We start from the raw sequence: 27,688 nt of genomic DNA on the forward strand, positions 1-27,688 counted from the left end.
AACCAATGCCGACTCCTCTCACACTCAATAATTATTGACCATTGCCCTATTCATTTTCTCAGCGACACCCCTGCAAAGTAGGACAGAGGCTCTCCCAGGGTGAAGATGAAGGTGGGTTCAGCTAAAGATGATCCAAAGCCCCGGTACCCTAAAACATCTTCCTGGATATGAGAAACAGCTTGAATACTGACGGGGCAGCAATAAATTGATTATTTATTTAATAAATTATTAAATTTATTCATTTACTGAGAATTTTGGAATGTCAGCGATTACTGCGACTCAGTGGAAATAGTATTGTTCACTCCAGCATTTTTTGGTCTTGTTCTTATATAACACACACACACACATATATATGTTCGTGTGCGTGCACCTATATGCAGAGGGCAGTTGTTGAAACTTGCACCCACTTGTAAATCTTTATGGCAACATTATGGAAGTGTGCTAGTCTTGTTTGTCTGTCTTTCTGTCTATCAAATTTATAGCTATCAAATTTATATCTCTGTCTGCCTATCAAATTTATCTATCAAATTTATATCTGTCTGTCTATCAAATTTATCTCTATCATATATCGATCTATCATCTATGTCTGTCTGTCTTGTCTATCAAATTTATATCTATCAAATTTATGTCTATTAAATTTATATCTGTCTATCAAATTTATCTGTATTATTTATATCTATCTGCTTGTCTATCAAATTTATCTCTATCACATTTCTATCTATCAAATTTCTATCTATCTATCTACCTACCTATCTACCTACCTACCTAGTACCCACCCACCCACCCATCCATCTCTATCATCTATCAATTTCATCTATCTCATCTATGTATCATCTATATCTATTATCCGTCGATTTATTATCTATCTAATCTATCTATCTATCCATCTATCATCTACTCTATCAATCCTCTATATCTGTCTATCTATCATCTATTCTATCTATCCTCTCTATCTATCATCTATCATCTACTCTATCAATCCTCTATATCTATCTATCTATCTATCATCTATTCTATCTATCCTCTCTATCTATCTATCATCTATCATCTACTCTATCTATATCTATCTGTCTATCACCTACTCTATCTCTCTATCTCTCTATCATCTCTCTATCATCTACTCTATCAATCCTCTACATCCATCTATCTATCTATCTATCTATCTATCTATCTATCTATCTATCTATCTATCTATCTATCTATCTAACTATCCTCTATATCTATCTATCATCTATCTATCATCTACTCTATCTATCTCTATAATCTACTCTATCTATCTATCTATCATCTACTCTATATCTATCTATCCATCATCTATCATCTACTCTAACTATCAATCCTCTACAACTATCTAGCTATCTAGCTATCTATCTAGCTATCTAGCTATCTATCCTCTATATCTATCTATCATCTATCTATCATCTACTCTATCTATCTATAATCTATCTATCTATCTATCTATCTATCTATCTATCATCTATCTATCATCTACTCTATCTATCAATCCTCTACATCTATCTATCTATCTATCTATCTATCTATCTATCTATCTATCTATCTATCTATCTATCTATCTATCTATCTATCTATCTCTATAATCTACTCTATCTATCTATCTCATTGACATACACCCCCCCAATTTACTGCAGAATAACTTTAATGGCCCCGTGCGAGGTGTGTGTGTGTGTAAATTGTTTACCCCACGTGGGGGGGGGGGCTCACCCAAACTTTTACAACCCCCTCCCCCCCCCGCCAAAAAAAAAGAAAAAAGAAAACCCAGATCCAAAACCAGCGGCTGCAGCTGCCAAGGCCGGTCCACGCCGTCCCTCCGTCCCCAACCCCGTCCCCCAGCCCCGGCCACCGAGATTCAATTTGCCCCCGGGGCCACTCCGAAGCCCACGTACGTACACACACACACACACACAAAGCCCCACCCGGAGCCGATGATAACCCCGCGCCAACCCCCAACCCAAAGCAGGTCGAAGCAGAGTTTAAAGCCCCCGCAAAGTCCAGCGAGGGAGAAAAATCCCTTCACGCGTGTTTTTCCCCCCCCCCTCCCAAGCCGACCCCCCCTCCCCCTCCCTCGTCCCCGACTTACGACCGAGGGTCGTTTGTTTGTTTTTCTCTCCCCGCAAGCGGCTGGCCGGCTCCCAAGTCCTCTTCCCGGGAAAAGGGGCTGCCCCAGCTCGGCTTCCCGGCCTCGGTCGGCACCTGCCTCAACAGCTGACCGCAGGCCTCGCCCAGCCGGCTGGGGAGGAGGAAGCGCGGGCGGAGCAGCCGGGGATGGGCTGGGCTGGGTCGGGTCGGGTCGGCTTCGAGGGTTTTGGGTTTTTTTGCAGCAAATCTCAGCCCTTCCATCGGAATTTCCTCGTTTTCCTTAGCGGCCAAATCCCACTTTAAACCGGGTTTGGAGCCCAGGGCAGGGAGTCCTCGATTTACGACCCTAAGGGAGCCCGCCCCCCCCCATCCTCCCCAATGACCGTGGCTAAGTGAGGCATTTGTTAAGTGTTTTCTTGCCACCGTTCTTAAGGGAAACGCCGCCGTTGTAAGTAATACGGTCGTTAAGTGAATCGGGTCTTTCCCCCCCCCTCCCCTGTCGGCTTTGAACTAGTTTGGATCTAGGAGAGGCAGTCCTCGATTTACAACCCCAAGGGAGCCCCCAGTTTCTTAAGGGGATTGCCGCCGTTGTAAGTAATACGGTCATTAAGTGAATTGGGTCCCCCCCCCTTCGCCGGCTTTGAACTGGTTTGGATCTAGGAGAGGCAGTCCTCGATTTACAACCCCAAGGGAGCCCCCAGTTTCAAAGTTGCTAAGTGAGACATTGGTTAGGGGAGGACTTTTCTTGCCCCTGTTCTTAAGGGACTCAACACTGTTGTAAGTAACCCCAGAGGAGCCCCAAATTTCTGTGGCTAAGTGAAACATTTGTTAAGTGAGGACTTTTCTTGCCCCTGTTCTTACGGGAATCAACGCCGTTCTTTGTTACACAGTTGTTAAATGAATCGGGTTCCCCCCCCCCCGTCGGCTTCAAACTGGTTTGGATCTAGGAGAGGCGGTCCTCGACTTACAACCCCAAGGGAGCTCCCAGTTTCAAAGATGCTAAGTGAGACATTTGTTAGGGGAGGACTTTTCTTCCCACTGTTCTTAAGGGAATCAACGCTGTTGTAAGTAACCCCAAAGGAGCCCCAAATTTCTGTGGCTAAGTGAAACATTTGTTAAGTGAGGACTTTTCTTGCCCCTGTTCTTACGGGAATCAACGCTGTTCTTCGTTACACAGTTGTTAAGTGAATCGGGTTCCTCGCCCCCCCCGTCGGCTTCAAACTGGTTTGGATCTAGGAGAGGCGGTCCTCGACTTACAACCCCAAGGGAGCCCCCAGTTTCAAAGTTGCTAAGTGAGATATTTGTTAGGGGAGGACTTTTCTTGCCACCATTCTTAAGAAAATCGCTGCCCTTGTTAGTAACGGTCGTTAAGTGAATCAGGTTTCCCCCCCGTTGGCTTCAAACTGGTTTGGATCTAGGAGAGGCGGTCCTTGACTTACAACCTCCGGTTTCAAAGTTGCTAAGTGAGACATTTGTTAGGGGGAAGGCTTGCCTTGTCACCGTTCTGAAGGGAATCGCCGCCGTTGTTCATAACACAGTTGTTAAGTGAATCAGGTTTCCCCATCAGCTTCAAACTGGTTTGGATCTAGTACAGGTGGTCCTCGCCTTACGACCCCGATGGAGCCCCAAATTTGCTAAGTGAGACATTTGTTAGATGAGGACTTTTCGTGCCACCGTTCTTAAGGGAATCGCCACTGTTGTTCGTAACATGATCGTTAAGTGAATCGGGTTTCCCCATCGGCTTCAAACTGGTTTGGATCTAGTATGGGTTGTCCTCAACGTACAACCCCAGTGGAGCCCCAAATTTCGGTGGCTAAGTGAGACATTTGTTAAGTGAGGACTTTTCTTGCCACCGTTCTTAAGGGAATCGCGGGCGTTGTTCAATTCGTAACACAGTCATTAAATGAACCTTCATTGGCATTGCTGGTCAGAAGGTCACAAAAGCAGATCACGGGACATTGCAACCGTCATAAATGTGAGACGGTTCCAAATGCAAATCATGGGACCGTGGGGATGCTGCCACGGTCGTAAGTGTGGAAAATGGTCGTAAGTCATTTTTTTCAGCGGCGTGGTAACTTCGAATGGTCAACCAAGCAAACCGTCGTAAGTCAAGGGCTTCCTGGGAAATGGTTGTAAAACTAGGACAGATAGTCCTCGGTTTACAACTATGCCTTTAGTGATCTTTTTTCGCTCCACTCGATATGCTTGCATTCGACCAGTGAAACTTTCAGGAAAATTGCAACACAGGAAATGTCAAAATCTCAAAATTCTGGTGGAAAAAACAGTAGGACCTTGGGGAAAAAACAAAACCTACATAAATCAAGATATGAAAACTTGCAAAAAAGAAAAAAACACCCAAAAGCAACCCAAAGCATTAGTGGAGCTTAGTGTTGTTTTTTTAATTTATAGCTTAGAATCAGAGATGTGAAAAGGGATCCTTGAGGCCATCTATTCCACGCCCTGTTCAAATGTGCAGGAGCTACCAGGCCATTTCTGATAGGTGATCGATCTGATCAATCTATAGATTTTGATACATCAATCCTTCTTGGAGGACATCTAAGGTAAAGGTAAAGGTTCCCCTCCCACATATGTGCTAGTCATTCCTGACTCTAGGGGTCGGTGCTCATTTCCATTTCAAAGCCGAAGAACCAGCGCTGTCCGAAGACGTCTCCGTGGTCATGTGGCCGGCATGACTCAACACCAAAGGTGCACGGAATGCTGTTCCCTTCCCACCAACGGTGGTCCCTATTTTCCTACTTGCATTTTTATGTGCTTTCGAACTGCTAGGTTGGCAGAAGCTGAGACAAGTAACTGGAGCTCACCCCGTTATGCAGCACTAGGGATTCGAACCGCTGAACCACTGACCTTATGATCGACAAGCTCAGCCTCTTACCCACTAAGCTACTGCGTCCCTATAGGACATCTACCAAAGGTCAAAAAGGCAGTTTGGTGTAATGGTTAAAGGCCGTGATGGTGAACCTATGACACGGGTGCCAGAGGTAGCACGCAGCACCCTCTCTGATGGCACGCGAGCCATCGCCCCAGTTCAGCTCTGCTGTGCATGCGCACCTGCCTCCCGCCGGCCAGCTGGTTTTCGGGTCTCTGCCACTCATGCACGGGGGGTAGGAGCATGCGGGGGTTGCGTGCATGGAAAAAGGCGGGAGGCATGCAGCGGGCACGTGCGCATGCACGGGGGGTGCATGCAAGGGACGAGGCATATGCGCGGGGCCGCATGTGCATTAGGGCACACACACGTTTGCACACACGCACTTTGGGCACTCGGTCCGGAAAAAATTAGCCATCACTGGTTTAAGGTGTTACATTAGAAACCAGGAAACTGAGTTCTAGACCTGCCTTAGACACGAAACTTGGTCACTCTTAACCAGGGGTGAAATGCTACAAGTTCGGACCGGTTCAGCTGAACTGGTAGCAGCGGCGGCGCATAGTTCGGAGAATCAGTAGCGGTGGTGGGGTGAGGCTCCGCCCACCCACCCGGACATCATTATTTCCTGGTTTTAAGCAGGAAGTAACCTGTTTTTGACCATCTGCACATGCGCAGAGGATCCAAGCGTGCATATGATACGCACAAGTGAAGCGAGCACACGCGGAGCTCGCACTTCCGAACCGGTAGGGAAGGTAAGTAGATTTCAACCCTGCTCTCAACCCTAGAAAACAAGCAAGAGCAACTTCTGAAAAAGTTGCCAAGAAAATAATAGGGATTAGCCCAGGCGTCCACCAAACGTTAGCAATGACTCAAAGGCATTTAAAAATAACAGTAAAGGTGAACTTGCCACTTCTTGTGGCAGTCGGTTCCGCTGGCTGACTGCTCATGAACTTCCTCCTGATGTTTAAACTTGAACCGGCTACCTTGTCATTCTAACCTATTAAAAATAAAGTATAACACTCTTTCGGGTCTCTTTGCAACTTCACTTTTGACATTGTCATAAGGCAGTAAGTTACCAATTTTTCTAACTAGGCTTCCTAAAGACATAATCTAAAATGGAGCTATGCTATCAAGCTGCTAAACCACCAAATTCCTGCCGGGGAAAAAAACGTGTTTTGAAAGCAACAATAAAGATTTGATTACTATGGGCTGACTTGGGATTGATAAAGATAAAAAAAAGTATGGTTGGCATGGAATTATTGTCTCAAAAGGAGAGAACATGAGGTTTATCTATTAATAACAATTGGCAGCTGGTTCAAGATAAAGGAACTGCCATTTCATTATGCTATGCTAACATAGATTAATTCCTTGGAAATTGTGATGAATTTTTGGAAATTGGTTTAACAACACAACGCTTGATAATATATAGAAATAGAACCTTAACAAATGTACAACATATTAAATCTATATTCAGCATTGTTACCCAACAAGGCATTTGAGTAGGCAGAGATATCTCTTAGAAATTACTTTGGAAATAATTGGAAAATGGAGGCTAAATGTAAATAAAACAATCCTTTGATTTTAAATGATGTGGAGATCTCTCAATCCCTCTCTCTTCCTCTCCCTTCCTCACTCTTTCCATATCTGTATCTACATCTACTGTATAGCTTTATGTTTTAATGTTCTCAATTCTTAAATTCAGTCATGAGTTTAGGAAGAACTCATTGTCCTTATCTTATCTGAAATTACATGCAAATCTATGGACCCTAAGAGTGAACCTATGACTCATTCTTCAGCAAATCTTTAATCCTATCAAAGGGTTTATGGAGACAAAACAAACCGTGTGCCATCAAATCAAACTCAAGGCCAAGTGTCTTCATCTCTATGACATTGTGTTGAGAATAGCATAGAAGTGATTCACCATTTTTTCCCCGAATGCCATCACTCTGCTAACAAATAATTCCCTCAACACTGTCAAACTAAACTGCGAGCTAAAGACCTTTTTGTTTTATCGCGCAGGGCTGGCTTAATTAATTTTAACATGGGTTTTATCATGGTTCTATCATAGTTTTAAATTTTGTTTCGGCTGAATTGAATTAGATTTTTAAAATGTTCTTAATTTTTATGTAATCTGTTTTTATCTGGCTGTAAATCACCCTGAGTTCTTTGAGAGAAGGGCGGTATATAAATTTAATTAATTAATTAATAATAAATAAATAAATAAACTATTTACTAAATCTGCACTACTATTAATCATCTCATCGTTCCCACCACCCATCTCCTTCCATTTATAATTGTATGACTGTAACTTTGTTGCTTATATCCTTAGGATTTCTATTGATATTGTTTCCTGATTGCTTATTTGTCCCCTATGGCTATCATTAAGTATTGTACCTTATGATTCTTGATGAACTTATCTTTTATGTACACTGAGATCGTATGCACCAAGATAAATTCCTTGTGTGTCCAATCACACTTGGCCAATAAAAAATTCTATTCTATTCTATTTTATTCTATTCTATTCTATTCTATTGTCTTCTTCTTCTACAATGTTTGTTTGTTAAGCTTCTCAAACATTCCTGGTATTTCTTGGCAAGTCTTCTTCTGCTCAAATGTTAACCAGGTTTCATTTGGCTTAGATTCCTTTTTTAAAAAAAAACAGCCAACATCAGATATGTGCTGGCTCCTAGTTGTGTTTTTAGCAGGTTTAGGGAGTGATTATATTGGAGGCTGTGCCTAAGTTTGTTAGGAAAAAGGAACAACAAATCGTTGCAAAGTTCCCTATGAGAATTTGAATATATTCAATTATAGTTTACAGTAGCTGCAGTGATTATATTTGCAGATGATCAAATACAGTATTTTTGAAACAAGTGACATTTTTTTAAGATGATCAAATACATAGACCTGACCGGGTGCGATGTAAAAGAGGCATTTCCTTCTTAAGAAAATATATCTTTAATCACGATCCTGGTCTTGGGGCAATTACCAAACAAGCACCCAAGGACCTACCAATAGATCCGTATTGGCGTTGAACCCTTACTGATGGTGTTCGTTCAATAAAGGAGAATATTTGTAGCTCAGGGTTGACACGAGGGCCCCTTGGTGCTCCCTGCGCTTCCTTGTTTTCTTGCAGACGTTTCATGACCCAACTAGGTAACATCATCAGTACTACAGTAGTAAGGTTTGCTGTCCGTTTATATTCTGGTGACTTGCTTGTCTGTGTGGATGAGAGCAGTCTTAAGAGATTCGTTGGTTGGGTTATTTACGGATGGCACTTTGGCAGGGTTTTTTTTATTTATTTACATTTATATCCCGCCCTTCTCTGAAGACTCAGGGCGGCTTACAGTGTGTAAGGCAATAGTCTCATCCTATATGTATATTTACAAAGTCAACTTATTGCCCCCCCAACAATCTGGGTCCTCATTTTACCTACCTTATAAAGGATGGAAGGCTGAGTCAACCTTGGGCCGGGCTTGAACCTGCAGTAATTGCAGGCTGCTGTGTTCTAATAACAGTTTCTTGATTGAGGGTATTGTTTACTTGATCATGGGCTGTCGTTGACCTTGGAGTTAATCTATGCTGATCTGGGTGTTGATTACAAGTGGACAGATGCTTAAGTCTTTGTTGGCTTTTGGGCTGCTTCATTGTCTCTTGCATATGCAAAATAGTGTTTGCTCATTCATGCATCGCTTTTCTTTCTTTCCTAAGGAAGAAAGCTCTAGAAGTAATCCTTGTTTAGCCACTGCCTCGTTTAGTGACTCTTTGTAATGACAAGAGTGATGATTTTGGACTTTCCCAACTCTGTAGTTTGCATTCTGTGGGCTTAAAAGTTATGAGTAGAGAGGTCAGCTCTTGAGTTTTTTTTTTTTAATTAAAAATCATCAGACAGTGACATCTACTGGACAGGTAGAAAATAAATGAATTAAGAAAATCCTAGAATGTGCAGAGATAGATAAACTCACAAAAGAAATCGAAGCAAAAGAAGATACAGAATATTATAAGGTCTGGTGTAGATGGTATGAATGGTTGGAAAATAGGAAAGATAAGAAAATCGAACAACAGGGTAAAATGTAGATGAAATAAAGAAAGATAGAAAATATAAAAGTAGAATAAGATAGAATTAAAATATGTATAAATAGTAAGAAAGGACCGTTTTGAATAGCTGATAAGAAACAGTGATAAGTATATAAATGTTGTATGTTTGTCTTTTGTTTTAATGTATTCAAAATAGAAAACTTTTAAAAAAATAAAATAAATGAGTCCTATTTATATATATATATATATATATATATAGAGAGAGAGAGAGAGAGAGAGAGAGAGAGAGAGAGTGAGTGAGTAGAGTAGAGTAGAGTAGAGTAGAGTAGAATAGAATAGAATAGAATAGAATAGAATAGAATAGAATAGAATAGAATAGAATAGAATAGAATAGAATTCTTTTTTCCCCAAAAAGTTTTATTTTAACATTCATATCCAGTAACATATTTAGTGTACCATCATATACAAATGATTGGACCTGCCCGGTCACCACCCCCTTCCTTTAACTCTCTTCCCTTCTCTACCTTCTTCTACTTTCCACAACCATCCTCCCCTTCTCTTATCTACATCCTCTCCTCCTTCCTCCCTACTCCTTTCTTCTCCCTCTTCTATCCCTCTTCCTTCCTTTCCTCTTCCTCCTCTTCTCTTTCCTACCTCCTTCTCTCTTCTCCTTCCCTCCTTCCCATCATTCTGAAATGGTAGCCAGGCAGCTCCGATCTTACATTAATTATACATATCAGTTCCCCCTGCACCTGGAGGAAACTGTCTATCTGGACCCGTTCCAGTCCGGCTTCCGGCCCGGTTACAGCACTGAGACGGCTTTGGTCGCGTTGGTGGATGATCTCTGGAGGGCCAGGGATAGGGGTTATTCCTCTGCCCTGGTCCTATTAGACCTCTCAGCGGCTTTCGATACCATCGACCATGGTATCCTGCTGCGCCGGTTGGAGGGATTGGGAGTGGGAAGCATCGTTTATCGGTGGTTCTCCTCCTATCTCTCCGACCGGTCGCAGACGGTGTTGACGGGGCAGAGGTCACCGCGGCGCCTCACTTGTGGTGCCGCAGGGTCGATCTCTCGCCTTCTGTTCAACATCTATATGAAGCCGCTGGGTGAGATCATCAGTGGCTTCGGTGTGAGGTACCAGCTGTACGCTGATGACACCCAGCTGTACTTTTCCACACCGGGCCACCCCAATGAAGCTATCGAAGTGCTGTCCCGGTGTTTGGAAGCCGTACGGGTCTGGATGGGGAGAAACAGGCTCAAGCTCAATCCCTCCAAGACGGAGTGGCTGTGGATGCCGGCATCCCGGTACAGTCAGCTGAGTCCGCGGCTGACTGTCGGGAGCGAGTCATTGGCCCCGATGGAGAGGGTGCGCAATTTGGGCGTTCTCCTGGATGAACGGCTGTCTTTTGAAGACCATTTGACGGCCGTCTCCAGGAGAGCTTTCCACCAGGTCCGCCTGGTGCGCCAGTTGCGCCCCTTTCTAGACCGGGATGCCTTGTGCACAGTCACTCACGCCCTTGTGATGTCTCGTCTGGACTACTGCAATGCTCTCTACATGGGGCTCCTTGAGGGGCATCCGGAGGCTACAGTTAGTCAGAATGCAGCTGCTGGTGATAGAGGAGCCCTCGTGGCTCCCGAGTGACACCTATCCTGCGCAGGCTGCACTGGCTACCTGTGGCCTTCCGGGTGCGCTTCAAGGTGTTGGTGAACGTCTTTAAAGCGCTCCATGGCATAGGGCCGGGTTACTTACGGGACCGCCTGCTGCTACCGAATACCTCTCACCCACCCCGGCGCTCTCACAGAGAGGGACTCCTCAGGGTGCCCGTCGGCGCAACAGTGTCGTCTGGCGACACCCAGGGAAGGGCCTTCTCTGTGGGGCTCCGCCTCTGGAACGAACTCCCCCCAGGACTTTGTCAACTTCCGGACCTCCGAACCTTTCGCCACGAGCTTAAAACCCACTTATTCATCTGCGCTGGACTGGGTTAGTGTTTTAAGTTTATGGGTTTTAATGGGTTTTAGTCCTAAATTTTAATCGTGGCCAATTTAATAAGTTTTTTAACTGTATTTTAATTGTATTTATAGTGTATTGTGTTTTTTACTTGGCTGTGAACCGCCCTGAGTCCTTCGGGAGAAGGGCGGTATACAAATTTAAATAATAAATAAATAAATAATAAATAATATATATATTCTGAGGTTTTCGCGGGTGTTTGTATGTAGGTCTTTGGTTATTCGGGTTTTCTCCCGCGTAAAATTGGAAGTGTCTTGGCGACGTTTCGACGAAGTCTCATTCGTCATCTTTCGTCATCTTCAGGCTTCATTCGTCATCTCATTCGTCATCTTCAGGCTTCAGCTTCGTGCTTCTTGCTCCCAGAAGCACGAAGGTGAAGCCTGAAGATGACGAATGAGACTTCGTCGAAACGTCGCCAAGACACTTCCAATTTTACGCGGGAGAAAACCCGAATAACCAAAGACCTATATATATATATATGCTTATACCTCCTTATATTTACTCATATATGTGTTTATATACTATATAATCTTTTTTGTATGATACCTACATATATTGTTGTGACAAAATAAATAAATAAATAAATAAATCTCTGTAAACCATCAATCCATTTTCTACCCTCATACCCCCCTCCCCCTCCCTCCCCCCATCCCCCGGGACTTCCCAGAACCGAATACAGGGTATAAACTAACAGTCAAATATTAAAATATAACACAAATCATAATCGATAGTCACTCCTTAAAATCTCAACTCCCCTTCCAGAAACAAAGAAAATACATTTCTTCCAATCCATCATATATCAGACCATTCCATTCCTAAAGTTCTCAGAAATTTCCAGTTGAGTTGGTGTTTGTTCTTCAATAAAGTACATAGTTTTTGATATCCAACCTTCATCAATCAATACCAAAAGAACGTTCCATCTTCCAATATTCACCAAGGATTCTTCTATAATGTCTTTCTTCATTAAGCAGTCTCTCAAGAATAGTTCATATTTCCAACTTAATTTCTTAAATTTTACTGTCCAGCCTCCGAAGGTAAAAAATAATTTCTTAAATTTTACTGTCCAACCTCCAAAGATAAAAAATAATCCATCTTTTCATATTTTAGGTATCATTTACATACATCAAATAATATTACAAATATTATTATTAATCCTATATTATCTCCACAATATATCAGTTGTAATAATTGAAATCTTCACTTTACCTTGCTTATATCAAATAACATTATTAAAATTACACCTGTTAAGTTCGGGAAGTAACGAGGCTGGAGACCAGGGTAGTGACAACAGCTCTTTAATATATGGTGAACCCAGCAGCCTGGCTGGGGAAAAACAACCCTTTATATACTGTTTAACCGGCGGCTTCAACCAATCAGCAACGTGCTTGTTTCCCGCCTAAATATTTAAAGATACATAACACTCCTCCCCTCCCAGAAAACACTTTACCACTATTTACATATTATTTACATGTTATTTTTCGACGTAGTCACGCAAATAACCTGGGCGTCTCCTAATTCTTTCGGACCTGCGCAGTTCAGTCCTGGGTGGTGTTTTGAGCTGGTCGGAGGGGCTTTTTTCTCCTCCCAGCTCTCTCTCTAGGCCATCGGGCCCTGGATTACTGGCAGTTTCTTTTTCTTGGCCCTCCGGCCTTGGATTACTTTTTGAGTTTTCCCTGCTGTTTCCATCGGGAACCTGATGGCGTCGCTGGACCTCCGGGACCTCAGCTAAGTCTTGCGCCTCCCCCGGGTTATGGTCAGCTGTGGATTCAAATAGGGAGTGGTCATTTTCTGTCTCAGCTAGCTCGGTTTGTTCAGCTATTCGTTTCCTTATCTGGTCTATGTGGCGCCTCCATACTCGGTTGTCTTGTAATTCGACTAAGTATGACTTTGGACCGGTTGCTTTTATGATTTGCCCTGCGAGCCAACTTGGGCCGTCCCCATAGTTGCGGGCCCACACTCGGTCGCCTATGCCCATTTCTCTCGTTTTTTCTATTTCCCCCTTGTAACCCTCTGGTGTGTAATGGGGATTCAAACGGTCAAGTGGGCACCGGAGTTTCCGTCCCATCAATAATTCGGCTGGGCTTCTGCCTGTAGCAGTGCTTGGGGTTCTGTGCTGAACGGCCAGAAAGAAATCTATCTTTGTTTGCCAGTCACCTGGCTTGAGCCTGGACAATGCCTCCTTAGCGCTCCGGACGGAACGCTCTGCAAGGCCATTCGACGCAGGGTGGAAAGGCGCAGGGAGGGCATGTCGGATGCCCTCCTCTGCCAAGTATTCCTCAAACTGGGCTGCCGTGACGTGCGGGCGTTTTCGGACACCAGAGTGTCCGGCAACCCGTGGGTTGCGAATAGGTGGCGCAGGGCTGCGATTACTGCCTCGGCCGTGGTGGATTTCATGAGTATGATCTCCAACCATTTAGAGAATGCATTGACAACCACGAGGAAGGTTTGGCCGTGGAAGGGGCCAGCAAAATCAATGTGGATTCTTGACCAGGGCCCTTGGGGTTTTTCCCATTCCCTGACTGGGGCCGTTGGGGGTAGAGGTCTGGACTCTTGGCAAGCCTGGCATTTCCCTACCCTCTCAGCAATCTCTGAGTCCATGAGTGGCCACCACACATAGCTTCTTGCTAACCCCTTCATCCTTACGATCCCTGGGTGACCCTCGTGGAGGAGGTCCAATACCTTTCCCCTTAATTTATCCGGGATTACCACACGATCACCCCATAACAGGCACCCCCCTTGAGCCGAGAGCTCATCACGTTTTTTTACAAATTCCTTAAACCGTTCGCCCGGCGCAGCGGGCCACCCTCTTTGTACCCAACCGAGTACAGTCCTTAACATAATGTCCCGGTATGATGCCCGAGCCACTTCCTTAGATGTGACTGGGCCAGAGTCCAAAGAGTCAATCAGCAGGATGGGCGTCCCCGGAGTGGGATCTTCGATCGCCCCTGGTAATGGGCATCTGCTTAACTCGTCTGCATGCCCCACTTCTTTCCCTGGTCGATGCTGCAGCTTGTAAGAATAAGCGGCTAAGAAAATAGTCCATCGAGTCAATCGTGGCGAAAGTGCCACAGGCGTTGGTGATCGCCAGCCAGTATTCCTAACAGCGGTCTGTGGTCAGTCACAATTTCAAAGTCTCGCCCAAAAACATATTCGTGAAATTTTTTCACCCCTGACACAATTGCTAGCGCTTCTTTATCTAACTGGCTATAGTTCCTCTCTGGGGAGGACATCGTTCTGGAGTAGAAGGCTATAGGGGCTTCTGTGCCGTTTGGCAGTCTATGGCTGAGTACAGCTCCCACCCCGTAAGGGGAGGCATCGCAAACCAGCACTAGTGGTAATGAGCTATGGTACTGGATGAGCAGGCTGTCGCTCGAAAGCAGGTTTTTTACTGCTTCGAAAGCCTTGCTTTCCGACTTCCCCCAAGACCAAGCAGTATTTTTTCCTAGAAGCTTATGCAGCAGTTCAGCAACTGTCGCTTTGTTTTTCAAAAAAACCGCGTAAAAATTCACTAGCCCTAGGAATGCCTGAAGCTCTGTTTTGTTTTTGGGCGCTGGAGCCTTTTTGATTGCCTTAACCTTGCTCTCAGTGGGGTGAATTCCTTTCTTGTCTATTCGGTAGCCCAAGAATTCGACGGATTCTACCCCTATCTGGCATTTATTCACTTTAACCTTTAGTCCGGCTGACCGGAAAATGCCCAGAACTTTTCTCAAACGCTCCCCCAATTCCTCTACGTTTTCGGCAGATATCAGTACATCATCGAAGTAGGGAACTACCCCTGGGATCCCTTGGAGGAGACGTTCCATCAAATTTTGGAACAGCCCCGGTGCCACACTCACCCCAAATTGTAATCGGGTGCACTTGAAGGCCCCCCTGTGAGTTACAATTGTTTGGGCTTCGGCTGTGTTGGCGTCTACGGGCAGTTGTTGGTAGGCTTGAGCCAAGTCTAACTTTGCAAAGACTTGCCCTTGCCCCAAAGAGTGCAGCAAGTGTTGCACCACGGGAACTGGGTAAGCGCTTTTCTGTAAGGCTTTGTTTAGCGTCGCCTTGTAGTCAGCGCAGATTCTAATTGACCCATCTGATTTTACTGGGGTGACGATTGGCGTCTCCCACTTTGCGTGATCGACTGGCACCAAAATCCCCTGATTTATAAGCTTATCTAGCTCCTTGTCAATTTTTGGCTTAAGGGCAAAAGGGACTCTCCTTGCCTTTAACCTAATGGGAGCTACCTGGGGGTCTAAGTTGAAGGAAATAGGGGTCCCCTTGTACTTGCCCAGGCAGTCCTTGAAGACATCTTCGAACTCGTTCATGAGCATGTCTTTCAGATTACAGTCACTTCTGTAGATGCCAGTCACTCCCATGCCCAGTGCACGAAACCAGTCTAGTCCCAACAAACTAGGCAGGGTCCCTTCGACGATCGTGATGGGTAGGGTCTTCTTGTGTGGTCCGTACTCGACTCGGACGGAGGTTGTCCCTCGAACAGGGATGCGATTCCCTTGGTAGTCGTGGACTCGTAGCCGTTGTGTTTGCAGGTGGCGCTTCGCTACTGACGGCAGTGACTTCGCCAAAGTGTCCCAGGACATGATGGTGATCGCTGACCCAGTGTCTACTTCGAGTCGGCACCGTACTCCTTCTATTTTGGGTTTGGTGAAGATCTTCTTCTCCACCCGGGTTGAGGCGCGGCCTATGACCACCGTCGTTTGGTTTGAATCCGCGCCTTTTTTGTTTGAGCCAATCGCGGGTCGCCTTGCCGATCCCGCGCTCTGATTGGCCGATTTGAATTTTCGGCGGGAAGGTTGGGGAGCTCGACAGACTTGAGCTAGGTGCCCCTTCTTCTCGCACCGCCGACATGTTGCGTCCTTGAACTTGCAGCGCTGGCGCTGGTGTTGACCTCCGCAACTTCCGCATTCGTCCCGGTCCTCTTTGCCGCGTTTCTCGGTTCGGCAGACCCCTTCCTCATCCTCACCGTCGGATTCGGTCTGGATCTCTTCTTGATGCACCGGGGTTGACTTTGTGCTCGCCTTTGGTGTGAGAGGCTTTTGCAGTGTCTCCGCCGCTTGGGTGGACATTTCATGCGCTCGGGCTTCGTCCAGGGCGTTTGCCAGCGTCAGATTGCTTTTCGATAGCAGTCGCCTCCGCAAACGCATGTCTCGGACCCCCCTGATGAGTTGCTCCAGCAGCACCTCGTCCAGGTCTCGGTACCCACAGTCTTTGGAGGCTTTCCGCAGGGCGGCCATGTAGTCGCCGATGGATTCGCCCTCTAGCTGCCGGCGCTCTCCAAATTCAAAACGCCGCACGTATTTGGACGGCGTTGGCGCGAAATGGTTTTTAAGCAGGGTTTGCAGCGTTTGCCACGATACCGATTGTAACGGCGTTGGCTCTGCCAGGGCTTCCGCGATGTCGATGACCTCGGGACCGCAGTGGCTCAAGAAGTATGCCCTTTTGCGGTTGTCTGGAACTCCTTGCAGTTCGTTGGCTTCTAGAAAGCTTTCGAAACGGGTCATATACGTTCCCCATTTCTCTTTAGCCGGGTCAAACGGTGCGGGCGGAGTGTAACTGGCCATCTCCGCTTTTCTGCCCTGTGTTTGCTGGGTTCGGTTCTGGTGCTCCTTAGCCTCGAGATCCCACCTTCGTCGCCAGTGTTAAGTTCGGGAAGTAACGAGGCTGGAGACCAGGGTAGTGACAACAGCTCTTTAATATATGGTGAACCCAGCAGCCTGGCTGGGGAAAAACAACCCTTTATATACTGTTTAACCGGCGGCTTCAACCAATCAGCAACGTGCTTGTTTCCCACCTAAATATTTAAAGATACATAACAACACCTATAACTTATCCAAAATATATCAGTTATAACAATTAAATTCTAGTTAAACATATAACAACATTACATCCATCTCTCAAATATAGTATTTAATCCAAATTCCTAAATTTTACTATCTATCCTCCAAGATTAAACAATATTCCATCTTCCTATTCCTTTATACCTCAAATATATCAAATAATACCCCTAAAATTACACATTTATATCCAAAATAAATCATTTACAAAAATTAACCATAATCATATATAATAAAATTAAACATTCTCCCTCCCCTTATCTTCTGTCTTACACATTTTCCACCATCTATTCACCATTCAACTTAACATCTATCGATAAAGGATTCCCAATCTTTAATATGTTAGTGTAGAAATCTCGTGCTTTAAAATCTGTATTGAGAAAATACTTTCTTCCTTTATAATTCACTGTTAAGCCAGCTGGAACCTCCCATCTAAAATATATCTGATGTTTCTTAAGCTCATCCACTAAAAAGGCAAATTCTTTTCTCTTTCTTAACATTTTAGGAGGAATTTCCTTCATCATTATTATATCTTGTCCTAATATTTGAAATTTATTTTTATAAAATACTTGCAAAATTCCATACCTAATCTTCTTATTTGTAAAATAAATAACCACATCTCTCGGTAAACACTTCTGCCTTGCCAACCAAGAATTAACACGATAAATTTTTTCAATATTAACTTCAAAATCTTCTGGTTCCACTCCATCTATCTGAGCAAAGGCCTGAGTAAAAACCTCTTTCAAATTTTCCTCCTTACATTCTTTTAATCCCCTCACCCTTATAGCATATTCCATTAATAAATTAATTTTAATTTAGAAAATAAAATAGATGATATTCAGGTTAAGGTAGATAGGGCAGATGAAGAAAGGGTTATATTACAATATAAATTAATGGAATAGAATAGAATTCTTGATTGGCCAAGTGTGATTGGACACACAAGGAATTTGTCTTTGATACAGATGTTTTCAGTGTACATAAAAAGACAAGATACACTCGTCAAGAATCACAAGGCACAACACCCAGTGACAGTCGTACGGTACAATAAGCAAACAAATCATACTAGGAAACAAAATATCTGTTAAAATATCCAGTTATTTATTTATTTATTTAACAACAACAACAACAACAACAACAACAACAACAACAACAACAACAACAACAACAACAACAACAACAGAGTTGGAAGGGACCTTGGAGGCCTTCTAGTCCAACCCCCTGCCCAGGCAGGAAACCCTACACCATCTCAGACAGATGGTTATCCAACATTTTCTTAAAAATTTCCAGTGTTGGAGCATTTACAACTTCTGCAGGCAAGTTGTTCCACTTATTAATTTTCTAACTGTCAGGAAATTTCTCCTTAGTTCTAGGTTGCTTCTCTCCTTGATTAGTTTCCACCCATTGCTTCTTGTCCTGCCCTCAGGTGCTTTGGAGAACAGCCCGACTCCCTCTTCTTTGCGGCAACCCCTGAGATATTGGAACACTGCTATCATGTCTCCCCTAGTCCTTCTTTTTATTAAACTATTCGTCATATAAAGATTACAAATCCAAGTGAGCAAAATGAAAGAAAATTAAAACGCGATGGGGACAATTGGCAGGTTAGAATGCTTAGGGGCCCGCCACTCAAGGGACCTCTTAAATATGGAGTGGAGTCCTCAGAAGTGAAATTAAAATGAAAACTGTGAAAGTTAGCAAGTGAGATAATTCAATCGGGTAAGGTATTCCAGACTTTTAACAACTTTGTTAACAAAAAATTGGATTTTTTTTAACCATCGAGTTTAAAGCGGTTGTTTGCATGCGTTACATTACGATTAAAACTAAAATAAATCATTTACAGGTAAAACACTATTTTGTACAACTTTGTATATAATAGCTATGTCTGACCGTAAGAGTCACAGTTCTAAACTATCCAATCCAAGAATTTCAAGCCTAGTACGTGGCATAAGGTAATCTAATTTGCAAAGAAGAGTGCAAAACTTTTCTTGTCAAATAGTTTTGAATTCATTTGATTGTATTAATGTCCGATATGTGGTAAGGATTCCAAACAATATTCTAACATTGGCCTAATGTTTGTTTTGTAAGCTCTAGCGAGCAATACAATCAGGGGTGAAATGCTCCCAGTTTGGACCAGATTGCCCGATCTGGTAACGATGGCGGCGGGTGGTTTGGAGAACCAGTAGCAAAAATCCCTCCCCCCCCAGATGTCCATCTGAGCCGCACAATCATCAGAGGTTGTTTTTTTTTTTTAAACTTTTAAAAGCATTTTTTCTTCGGCCAAAGAAATGCTTTTAAAAGTAAAAAAAAGCCTCTGATGATCGCACGGCTCAGCTGGGATCATCAGAGGCTTTTAAAAGCATTTTTTTTACAACCTCTTCGGCCAAAGAGGTTGTAGAAAAAATGCTTTTAAAAGGCTCCTCTGGCAATCCCAGCTGAGTTGCCTGATCGTCAGAGGCTTTTTTTTCTTTTAAAGGCAAAAAAAATGCTTTTAAAAGAAAAGACTCTGAGGATCAGGCAACTCAGCTGGGATCGTCAGAGGAGCCTTTTAAAAGCATTTTTTACAACCTCTTTTGCAAAAATGTAAGAAAAAAAAAGTCTACCCAGTCATATTACCCCCCAACCAAGCCATACCCACAGAACCAGTAGTAAAAATTTTTACATTTCACCACTGAATACAATATTTCCAAAAATATTTCCAAAAATATTGTGTTCTAAAAAAAAAAAGCCACCCACTTTGTAGAATTAAATTAATTAGTACTGTAACTATAACTTTACGTTTTGGTGGTTTTTATTGTTTATTTTAACCCCTTCAAATCCAAATCTTTACTGGTTACTTTATTTCGGTAATGAGTAAACCGATTAAAAGATTATTTTTCAAGCAATAGTAGTGGTGTTGGTTAAAGAGAAAAAATGAATCAAAATTTGTACATAAAAATACATTTCTAATAACTGCAAGGGGTTTTATTTCATTTCCTCAAAAGGAAGGGGGAGATTAATATGGAAAGAAAGAATTGTGCACAGCTGTAATTGTATATATTCAAATTCTCATAAGGAACTTTGCAATGATTTGTTGTTCCTTCCTAATTCCTTCTGGATTATTGCAATGCTCTCTACATGGGGCTACCCCTGAAGTGCACTCGGAGACTTCAGTTAGTCCAGAATGCAGCTGCGCGGGTGATTGAGGGAGCCACACGTTGCTCCCGGGTAACACCGTTCCTGCGCAGTCTGCACTGGCTACCTGTGGTCTTTCGGGTGCGCTTCAAGGTGTTGGTTACCACCTTTAAAGCGCTCCATGGCTTAGGACCCGGGTACTTACGGGACCACCTGCTGTTACCTTATGCCTCCCACCGACCCGTACATTCACACAGAGAGGGTCTTCTCAGGGTGCCGTCCGCCAAGCAATGTCGGTTGGCGGCCCCCAGGGGAAGGGCCTCCTCTGTTGGAGCACCTACCCTCTGGAACGAACTTCCCCCTGGTTTGCGTCAATTATCTGACCTTCGGACCTTTCGCCGTGAATTGAAAACGTACTTGTTTATTCAAGCAGGACTGGCTTAATTTTTTTAATTTTTCAAATTTTTCAAATTTTAATAATTTTAATTGGTGTATTTTATTTATGGGTCAAATTTGACGGTTTTAATTTTTGGCCATTTATAGAATACGTTATTTTAACTGTGGTTTTAATTTGTATATTGTTCTGTTTTAATCTGGCTGTACACCGTCCTGAGTCCTTCGGGAGAAGGGTGGTATAAAAATCTAAATAATAAATAAATAAAATAAATAAACTTTGGCACAGCCTCTAATATAATTACTCTCTAAACCTGCTAGAAACACAACTAGAAGCCAGCACATATCTGATGTTGGCTGAGTTAAAAAAAAAAAAAGAATCTAAGCCAAGTCAAACCTGGTTAACATTTGAGCAGAAGAAGACTTGCCAAGAAATACCAGTAATATCTGAGAAGTTTAACAAACAAACATTGTAGAAGAAAAAGGCAATAGAATAGAATAGAATAGAATAGAATAGAATAGAATAGAATAGAATAGAATAGAATAGAATAGAATTTTATATTGGCCAAGTGTGATTGGACACACAAGGAATTTGTCTTTGGTGCATATGCTCTCAGTGTACCAATAAGAAAAGATACATTCATCAAGACTGATAAGGTACAACACTTAACAATAGTCATAGGGAACAAATAAGCAATCAGGAAACAATATCAATATAAATCGTAAGGATACAAGCAATAAGGTTACAGTCATACAGTCATAAGTGGAAGGAGATGGATGGTGGGAGCAATGAAGATTAATAGTGGTGCAGACTTAGTAAATAGTTTGACAGTGTCGAGGGAATTATTTGTTTAGCAGAGTGATGGCGATCAGGGGGAAAAAATGGTGAATCACTTCTATGCTGTTCTCAAGAAAATGTCATAGAGATGAAGACACCTGGCCTTGAGTTTGATTTGATGGCACATGGGTTTTTTTTCAAATGCAAAAAGATGCAATGTTTGTGTTGAGGTTCTCCACAAACCCTTTGATAGGATTAAAGATTTGCAGGAGAATGAGTCATAGGTTTGCATGTAATTTCAGATAAGATAAGGACAATGACTTCTTCTCAAACTCATGATTGAGTTTAAGAATTGTGAACATTAAAACATCTGAAGAGTATACTGTAGATGTAGATACAGATATGGAAAGAGGGAGGGAGGGAGAGAAAGAGAGAGATTGAGAGATCTCCATATCATTTAAAATCAAAGGATTGTTTTATTTACATTTAGCCTCCATTTTCCAATTATTTCCAAAGTAATTTCTAAGAGATATCTCTGTCTACTCAAATGCCTTGTTGGGTAACAATGCTGAATATAGGTTTAATAAGTTGTACGTTTGTTAAGGTTCTATTTCTATATATTATCAAGCGTTGTGTTGTTTTTGGCTCATATAGACAACAATTGGCCAAAAGTCCTATGCTTTTTTGTTAGCTTTCTCCTCCATAAATTCATTTAATTGAGTCTGTCATTTGCACCTCTATAACTGTCTGGTTCGGTTCTGCAACCCAACAAGAAAAACACAGACTTCAGAGGATAATTAGAACTGCAGAAAAAATAATTGCTACCAACTTGCCTTCCATTGAGGACCTGTATACTGCACGAATCAAGAAGAGGGCCGTGAAAATATTTGCAGATCCCTCACATCCTGGACATAAACTGTTTCAACTCCTACCCTCAAAACGACGCTATAGAGCACTGCACACCAGAACAACTAGACACAAGAACAGTTTTTTCCCGAAGGCCATCACTCTGCTAAACAAATAATTCCCTCAACACTGTCAGACTATTTACTGAATCTGCACTACTATTAATCGTTTCATAGTTCCCATCACCAATCTCTTTCCACTTATGACTGTATGACTATAACTTGTTGCTGGCAATCCTTATGATTTATATTGATATATTGATCATCAATTGTGTTGTAAATGTTGTACCTTGATGAGCGTATCTTTTCTTTTATGTACACTGAGAGCAAATGCAAAAAGATGCAATGTTTGTGTTGAGGTTCTCCACAAACCCTTTGATAGGATTAAAGATTTGCAGGAGAATGAGTCATAGGTTTGCATGTAATTTCAGATAAGATAAGGACAATGACTTCTTCTCAAACTCATGATTAAGTTTAAGAATTGTGAACATTAAAACATCTGAAGAGTATACTGTAGATGTAGATACAGATATGGAAAGAGGGAGGGAGGGAGAGAAAGAGAGAGATTGAGAGATCTCCACATCATTTAAAATCAAAGGATTGTTTTATTTACATTTAGCCTCCATTTTCCAATTATTTCCAAAGTAATTTCTAAGAGATATCTCTGTCTACTCAAATGCCTTGTTGGGTAACAATGCTGAATATAGGTTTAATATGTTGTACGTTTGTTAAGGTTCTATTTCTATATATTATCAAGCATTGTGTTGTTTTTGGCTCATATAGACAACAATTGGCCAAAAGTCCTATGCTTTTTTGTTAGCTTTCTCCTCCATAAATTCATTTAATTGAGTCTGTCATTTGCACCTCTATAACTGTCTGGTTCGGTTCTGCAACCCAACAAGAAAAACACAGACTTCAGAGGATAATTAGAACTGCAGAAAAAATAATTGCTACCAACTTGCCTTCCATTGAGGACCTGTATACTGCACGAATCAAGAAGAGGGCCGTGAAAATATTTGCAGATCCCTCACATCCTGGACATAAACTGTTTCAACTCCTACCCTCAAAACGACGCTATAGAGCACTGCACACCAGAACAACTAGACACAAGAACAGTTTTTTCCCGAAGGCCATCACTCTGCTAAACAAATAATTCCCTCAACACTGTCAGACTATTTACTGAATCTGCACTACTATTAATCGTTTCATAGTTCCCATCACCAATCTCTTTCCACTTATGACTGTATGACTATAACTTGTTGCTGGCAATCCTTATGATTTATATTGATATATTGATTATCAATTGTGTTGTAAATGTTGTACCTTGATGAACGTATCTTTTCTTTTATGTACACTGAGAGCATATGCACCAAGACAAATTCCTTGTGTGTCCAATCACACTTGGCCAATAAAATTCTATTCTATTCTATTCTATTCTATTCTAATTCTTTTTGAAAATTGTTTTTCCATAAGTTAATCGCAATTTCCAAAAATGAATCACAATTTCCAAAACTAATCACAATTTCCAGAAATTAATAGCAGTTTCCAGACATTCATCACAATTTCCAAAAATTCATCACAATTTCCAAGGAATTAATCTATGTTAGCATAGCATAATGAAATGGCAGTTCCTTTATCTTGAACCAGCTGCCAATTGTTATTAATAGATAACCCTCATGTTCTCTCCTTTTGAGACAATAATTCCATGCCAACCATACTTTTTTTTATCTTTATCAATCCCAAGTCTTCTAGATTAGACAGCCCATAGTAATTATTCATTGTTGGGCCCCAGAGATAATAGAAGGAATGAACTGTAGGCTACCTATCTAGTTCAATCTTCTGCTCTCTGCAAAAATCGACTAAACCGAATCCTGATAGGTGACCTTCAAACCCCTTTTGAGAACCTACAACTTGGCAGAGGCCACCAATGAACCAGACAGAAGCTTCCACTGCTTAACAGGTCCTGCAAGAAGAAATTCCCAGCCTGAATTTGCATTCTTTTAATTTCAACGATTTTACGATTATTTTTAACCGAGAATAAGTTCAACAGGTTGTAGGGACGGGGTCTTTTTTTAAAGCAACTTGTAGGCCATTACCTTATCTCCCCTACTTTTCTTTCTTTCTTTCTTTTTTTTACAGGCGGAAGGTTTTATTGAATCCATAATCCATTAATTTATAAGGATGCAGGGATCTGCCTTGCTGCTCCTTATTTAACAAAGTGCCCAGACAATTTTTATAAGGATGCAAGGATCCGCCTTGTAACTCCTTATTTAACGAAGTCCCCAGACAATACTCCTTTATTCTATATTCAGCTATTATAAAATCTGGATGATTCATTTTCTAACAAGAGAGCCAACATATGCTACAATTGCTCGTAAAACCAGTCACATTTTGATTGCTTTGATAACTTAACATAAACTATGCCACAGTAGGTTTTTTTTTTTTAATATGCTCTTAGCTTGTTGAATTCTGGTGGCTGTAATAAAATTAATATCTTTGCAAGTTGAGTATATCCATCTCCTTTTGTCAGACCAAAGCCACATGTGACAGTTCAATTAAACTGATTTATTGCTAAAACCAGGGGTGAAATGTTTCCGGTTTGGACCGGATCACCTGATCTGGTAGTGATGGCGGCGGGTGGTTCGGAGAACCGGTAGCAAAAATCCCTGCCCCCACCCCATGCCCAGCTGAACCACACGATCATCAGAATTGTTATTTTTACTTTTAAAAGCATTTTTTCTTTGGCTGAAAAAATGCTTTTAAAAGTTTTTTTAAAAAAAGCCTCTGATGATCACGTGGTTCAGACAGGATCGTCACAGGCTTTTAAAACTTCTTCAGCCAAAGAAGCCATTTGTAGAAAAAATGCTTTTAAAAGGCTCTGACGATCCCAGCTGAGAGTTGCCTGATCATCAGAGGCTTTTCTTTTAAAAGCATTTTTTTTGCCTTTAAAAGAAAAAAAAAGCTTTTGACGATCAAATAATTAAGATGAAGTAATATATTCATCTTAATTATCGCAATCCTTCCCATTAGTGATAACTGTAGATTTTTCCATTTCTCCAAGTCTTTCTCAATTTGATTTTTCAGTTTATAATAATTATGTTCTTTAATCGTTACGCCTCTTGAAATTAATTGGATTCCTAAATATTTTACTTTCTTCGCAATCTGAATGGCTGGTTTCTCCCTTAAGTCTTTCTTCTGTTTTTCTGTAATATTTTCACCAATATTTTTGTCTTTTCTTTATTTATTTTCAATTGTGCCACATCTCCATATTCTTCTATTTGATCCATTAATTTGGGTCCTGTTATTTGAGGTTCCTCCAAGATAAATACTAAGTCATCTGCAAAGGCTCGTAGTTTATATTCTTCTTTTTTTGATTTTCAATCCCTTTATTTCTTAATTTTGTCTTACATTTCTATCTAATACTTCTAACCCTCGCATCCTGGACATAAACTGTTTCAACTCCTACCCTCAAAACGACGCTATAGAGCACTGCACACCAGAACAACTAGACACAAGAACAGTTTTTTCCCGAAGGCCATCACTCTGCTAAACAAATAATTCCATCAACACTGTCAGACTATTTACTGAATCTGCACTACTATTAATCGTTTCATAGTTCCCATCACCAATCTCTTTCCACTTATGACTGTATGACTATAACTTGTTGCTGGCAATCCTTATGATTTATATTGATATATTGATCATCAATTGTGTTATAAATGTTGTACCTTGATGAAGGTATCTTTTCTTTTATGTACACTGAGAGCATATGCACCAAGACAAATTCCTTGTGTGTCCAATCACACTTGGCCAATAAAATTCTATTCTATTCTATTCTATTCTAATGGGGATAAAGGGCAATTTCTGAGATATTCTTGATGTATGGCAATACCCCAATCAAGAAACTGCCAACATGTCGTCAGTAAACAGCCCAACCAAAGAATCCTTAAGAATGTCCCCACCCACACAGACAGGCTAAGAGACCAGAATATAAATTAACAGCAAACTCCACTGCTTACTAGCAGGGATGATGTTACCTAGTTGGGTCATGAAACGTCTGCAAGAAAATAACCAAACTCTGAGAGCACCAGGGACCCCCTCATTTCAGCTTTATTGGTGAAGCCAAAGTTAGGGAAAATCTTCTTGGTACATCCTTCCAAAATGGTGCTAAATCACTTATGAACGCACTGATACACACACACTCATTCTACATAGGAATGATTGAATCTGTCATCTACACCTCCATAACTGTCTGGTTTGGTTCTGCAACCCAACAAGAGAGACACAGATTTCAGAGGATCATTAGAACTGCAGAAAAAACAATGGCTACCAACCTGCCTTCCATTGAGGGCCTGTATACTGCATGAGTCAATAAGAGGGCTGTGAAAATATTTACTGACCCCTCGCATCCTGGACATAAACTGTTTCAACTCCTACCCTCAAAACAACACTACAGAGCACTGCACACCAGAACAACTAGACACAAGGACAGTTTTTTCCCGAAGGCCATCACTCTGCTAAACAAATAATTCCCTCAACACTGTCAAACTATTCACTAAGTCTACATTACTATTACTATTAGTCTTCTCATCATTCCTATCACCCATCTCTTCCCACTTATGACTGTATGACTGTAACTTGATGCTGTATCCTTACGATTATATTGTTTCCTAGTACGATTCGATTGCTTATTTGTACCCTATGACTATCAAGTGTTATACCTAATGATTCTTAACGAATGTGTCTTTTCTTTTTATGTACACTGAGAGCATATATGCACCAAAGACAAATTCCTTGTGTGTCCAATCCCACTTGGCCAATAAAGAATTCTTTCTTCCTTCCTTCCTTCCTTCCTTCCTTCCTTCCTTCCTTCCTTCCTTCCTTCCTTCCTTCCCTCCCTCCCCCTCCCTCCCTCCCTATCTATCTATCTATCTATCTATCTATCTATCTATCTATCTATCTATCTATCTATCTATCTATCTATCTATCTATCTAGTATGGTAGTTCAATTAGCTGCAAATTCACCTGATATAGAATTATAGGATTGGAAATCTTCAAGTCCAAACCTCACTCAAGGCAGTAGATCTTTTAAGACTCTTGTCGTGTCCCACTCCTCCGCTGACGGCCGGGTCAGGGAAATCCGAATCAGGCTTGCCTCTGCAGCTCTGCCCAAAGTCCTAGCAAAGTCCTCAGAGCACGCAGGAGACCAGTAAGTGACTTCAGCAAGATAAGTTCGACTTTGCCTGACCCAGAGACTGCCAGAAAGCAGATCCTTTATATAGGCCATGGGGTGTGGCTCCATGACTCAGCACTCATTAAGGCCTGCCCCTCCCTTCCCTCTGTTGCCTCCGCCTATCCAGTCTTCTGATGCGAGGGTCACTCCAATCAGCTGTTGGTAATAAACCCTCCTCAGGCTCACATGCTGTGGAGGAGGGGGAGGGGTCTAGCTGCTCCGTTTGCCTGGGCATGGAGTCAGGGCTGGGGCAGGGAGATTCTCCTTCTTCTGCAGTTTGTGTGGGCATGGAGCCAGGACTGGGACCGGGAGGCATACATTCCTCAGTGTTCGGGAGCAGGTAAGAAGGCCCCGGCTGCTCTGAGGGCGGGCAAGACACAACAACTCTTCTTAAAAGCTGTTGTGATCCAGG

The 27,688-nt window shown here is 42.2% G+C and overlaps 2 protein-coding genes across 4 annotated transcripts in view; both read right to left on the reverse strand.

Annotated features, from left to right (window-relative positions):
• Positions 1–2,239, reverse strand: part of PIK3CG (phosphatidylinositol-4,5-bisphosphate 3-kinase catalytic subunit gamma) — a 40,359-nt gene extending 38,120 nt beyond the window's left edge. The window contains exon 1 of one of the 3 annotated variants that reach the window (XM_058190329.1): positions 2,099–2,239. The gene's annotated coding sequence lies outside the window, so the exon portion shown is untranslated. The remainder of the gene's footprint in view (positions 1–2,098) is intronic. The other 2 variants (XM_058190333.1, XM_058190330.1) reach the window with 2 other exon arrangements.
• LOC131201993 (uncharacterized protein K02A2.6-like) lies at positions 51–27,263 on the reverse strand. Its single transcript, XM_058190489.1, has 4 exons — positions 27,069–27,263; positions 14,115–16,816; positions 2,212–2,394; positions 51–161 (listed from the first exon to the last, which is right to left on the reverse strand). Exons 2-4 carry the CDS (start codon positions 16,584–16,586, stop codon positions 51–53), a joined length of 2,766 nt encoding a protein of 921 aa, XP_058046472.1. The 5' UTR covers positions 16,587–16,816; positions 27,069–27,263.
• Positions 27,264–27,688: the final 425 nt, after the last annotated feature.

This window comes from Ahaetulla prasina, chromosome 7 (assembly GCF_028640845.1).
Source record: "Ahaetulla prasina isolate Xishuangbanna chromosome 7, ASM2864084v1, whole genome shotgun sequence".
In the NCBI taxonomy this organism is placed as follows: Eukaryota; Metazoa; Chordata; class Lepidosauria; order Squamata; family Colubridae; genus Ahaetulla; species Ahaetulla prasina.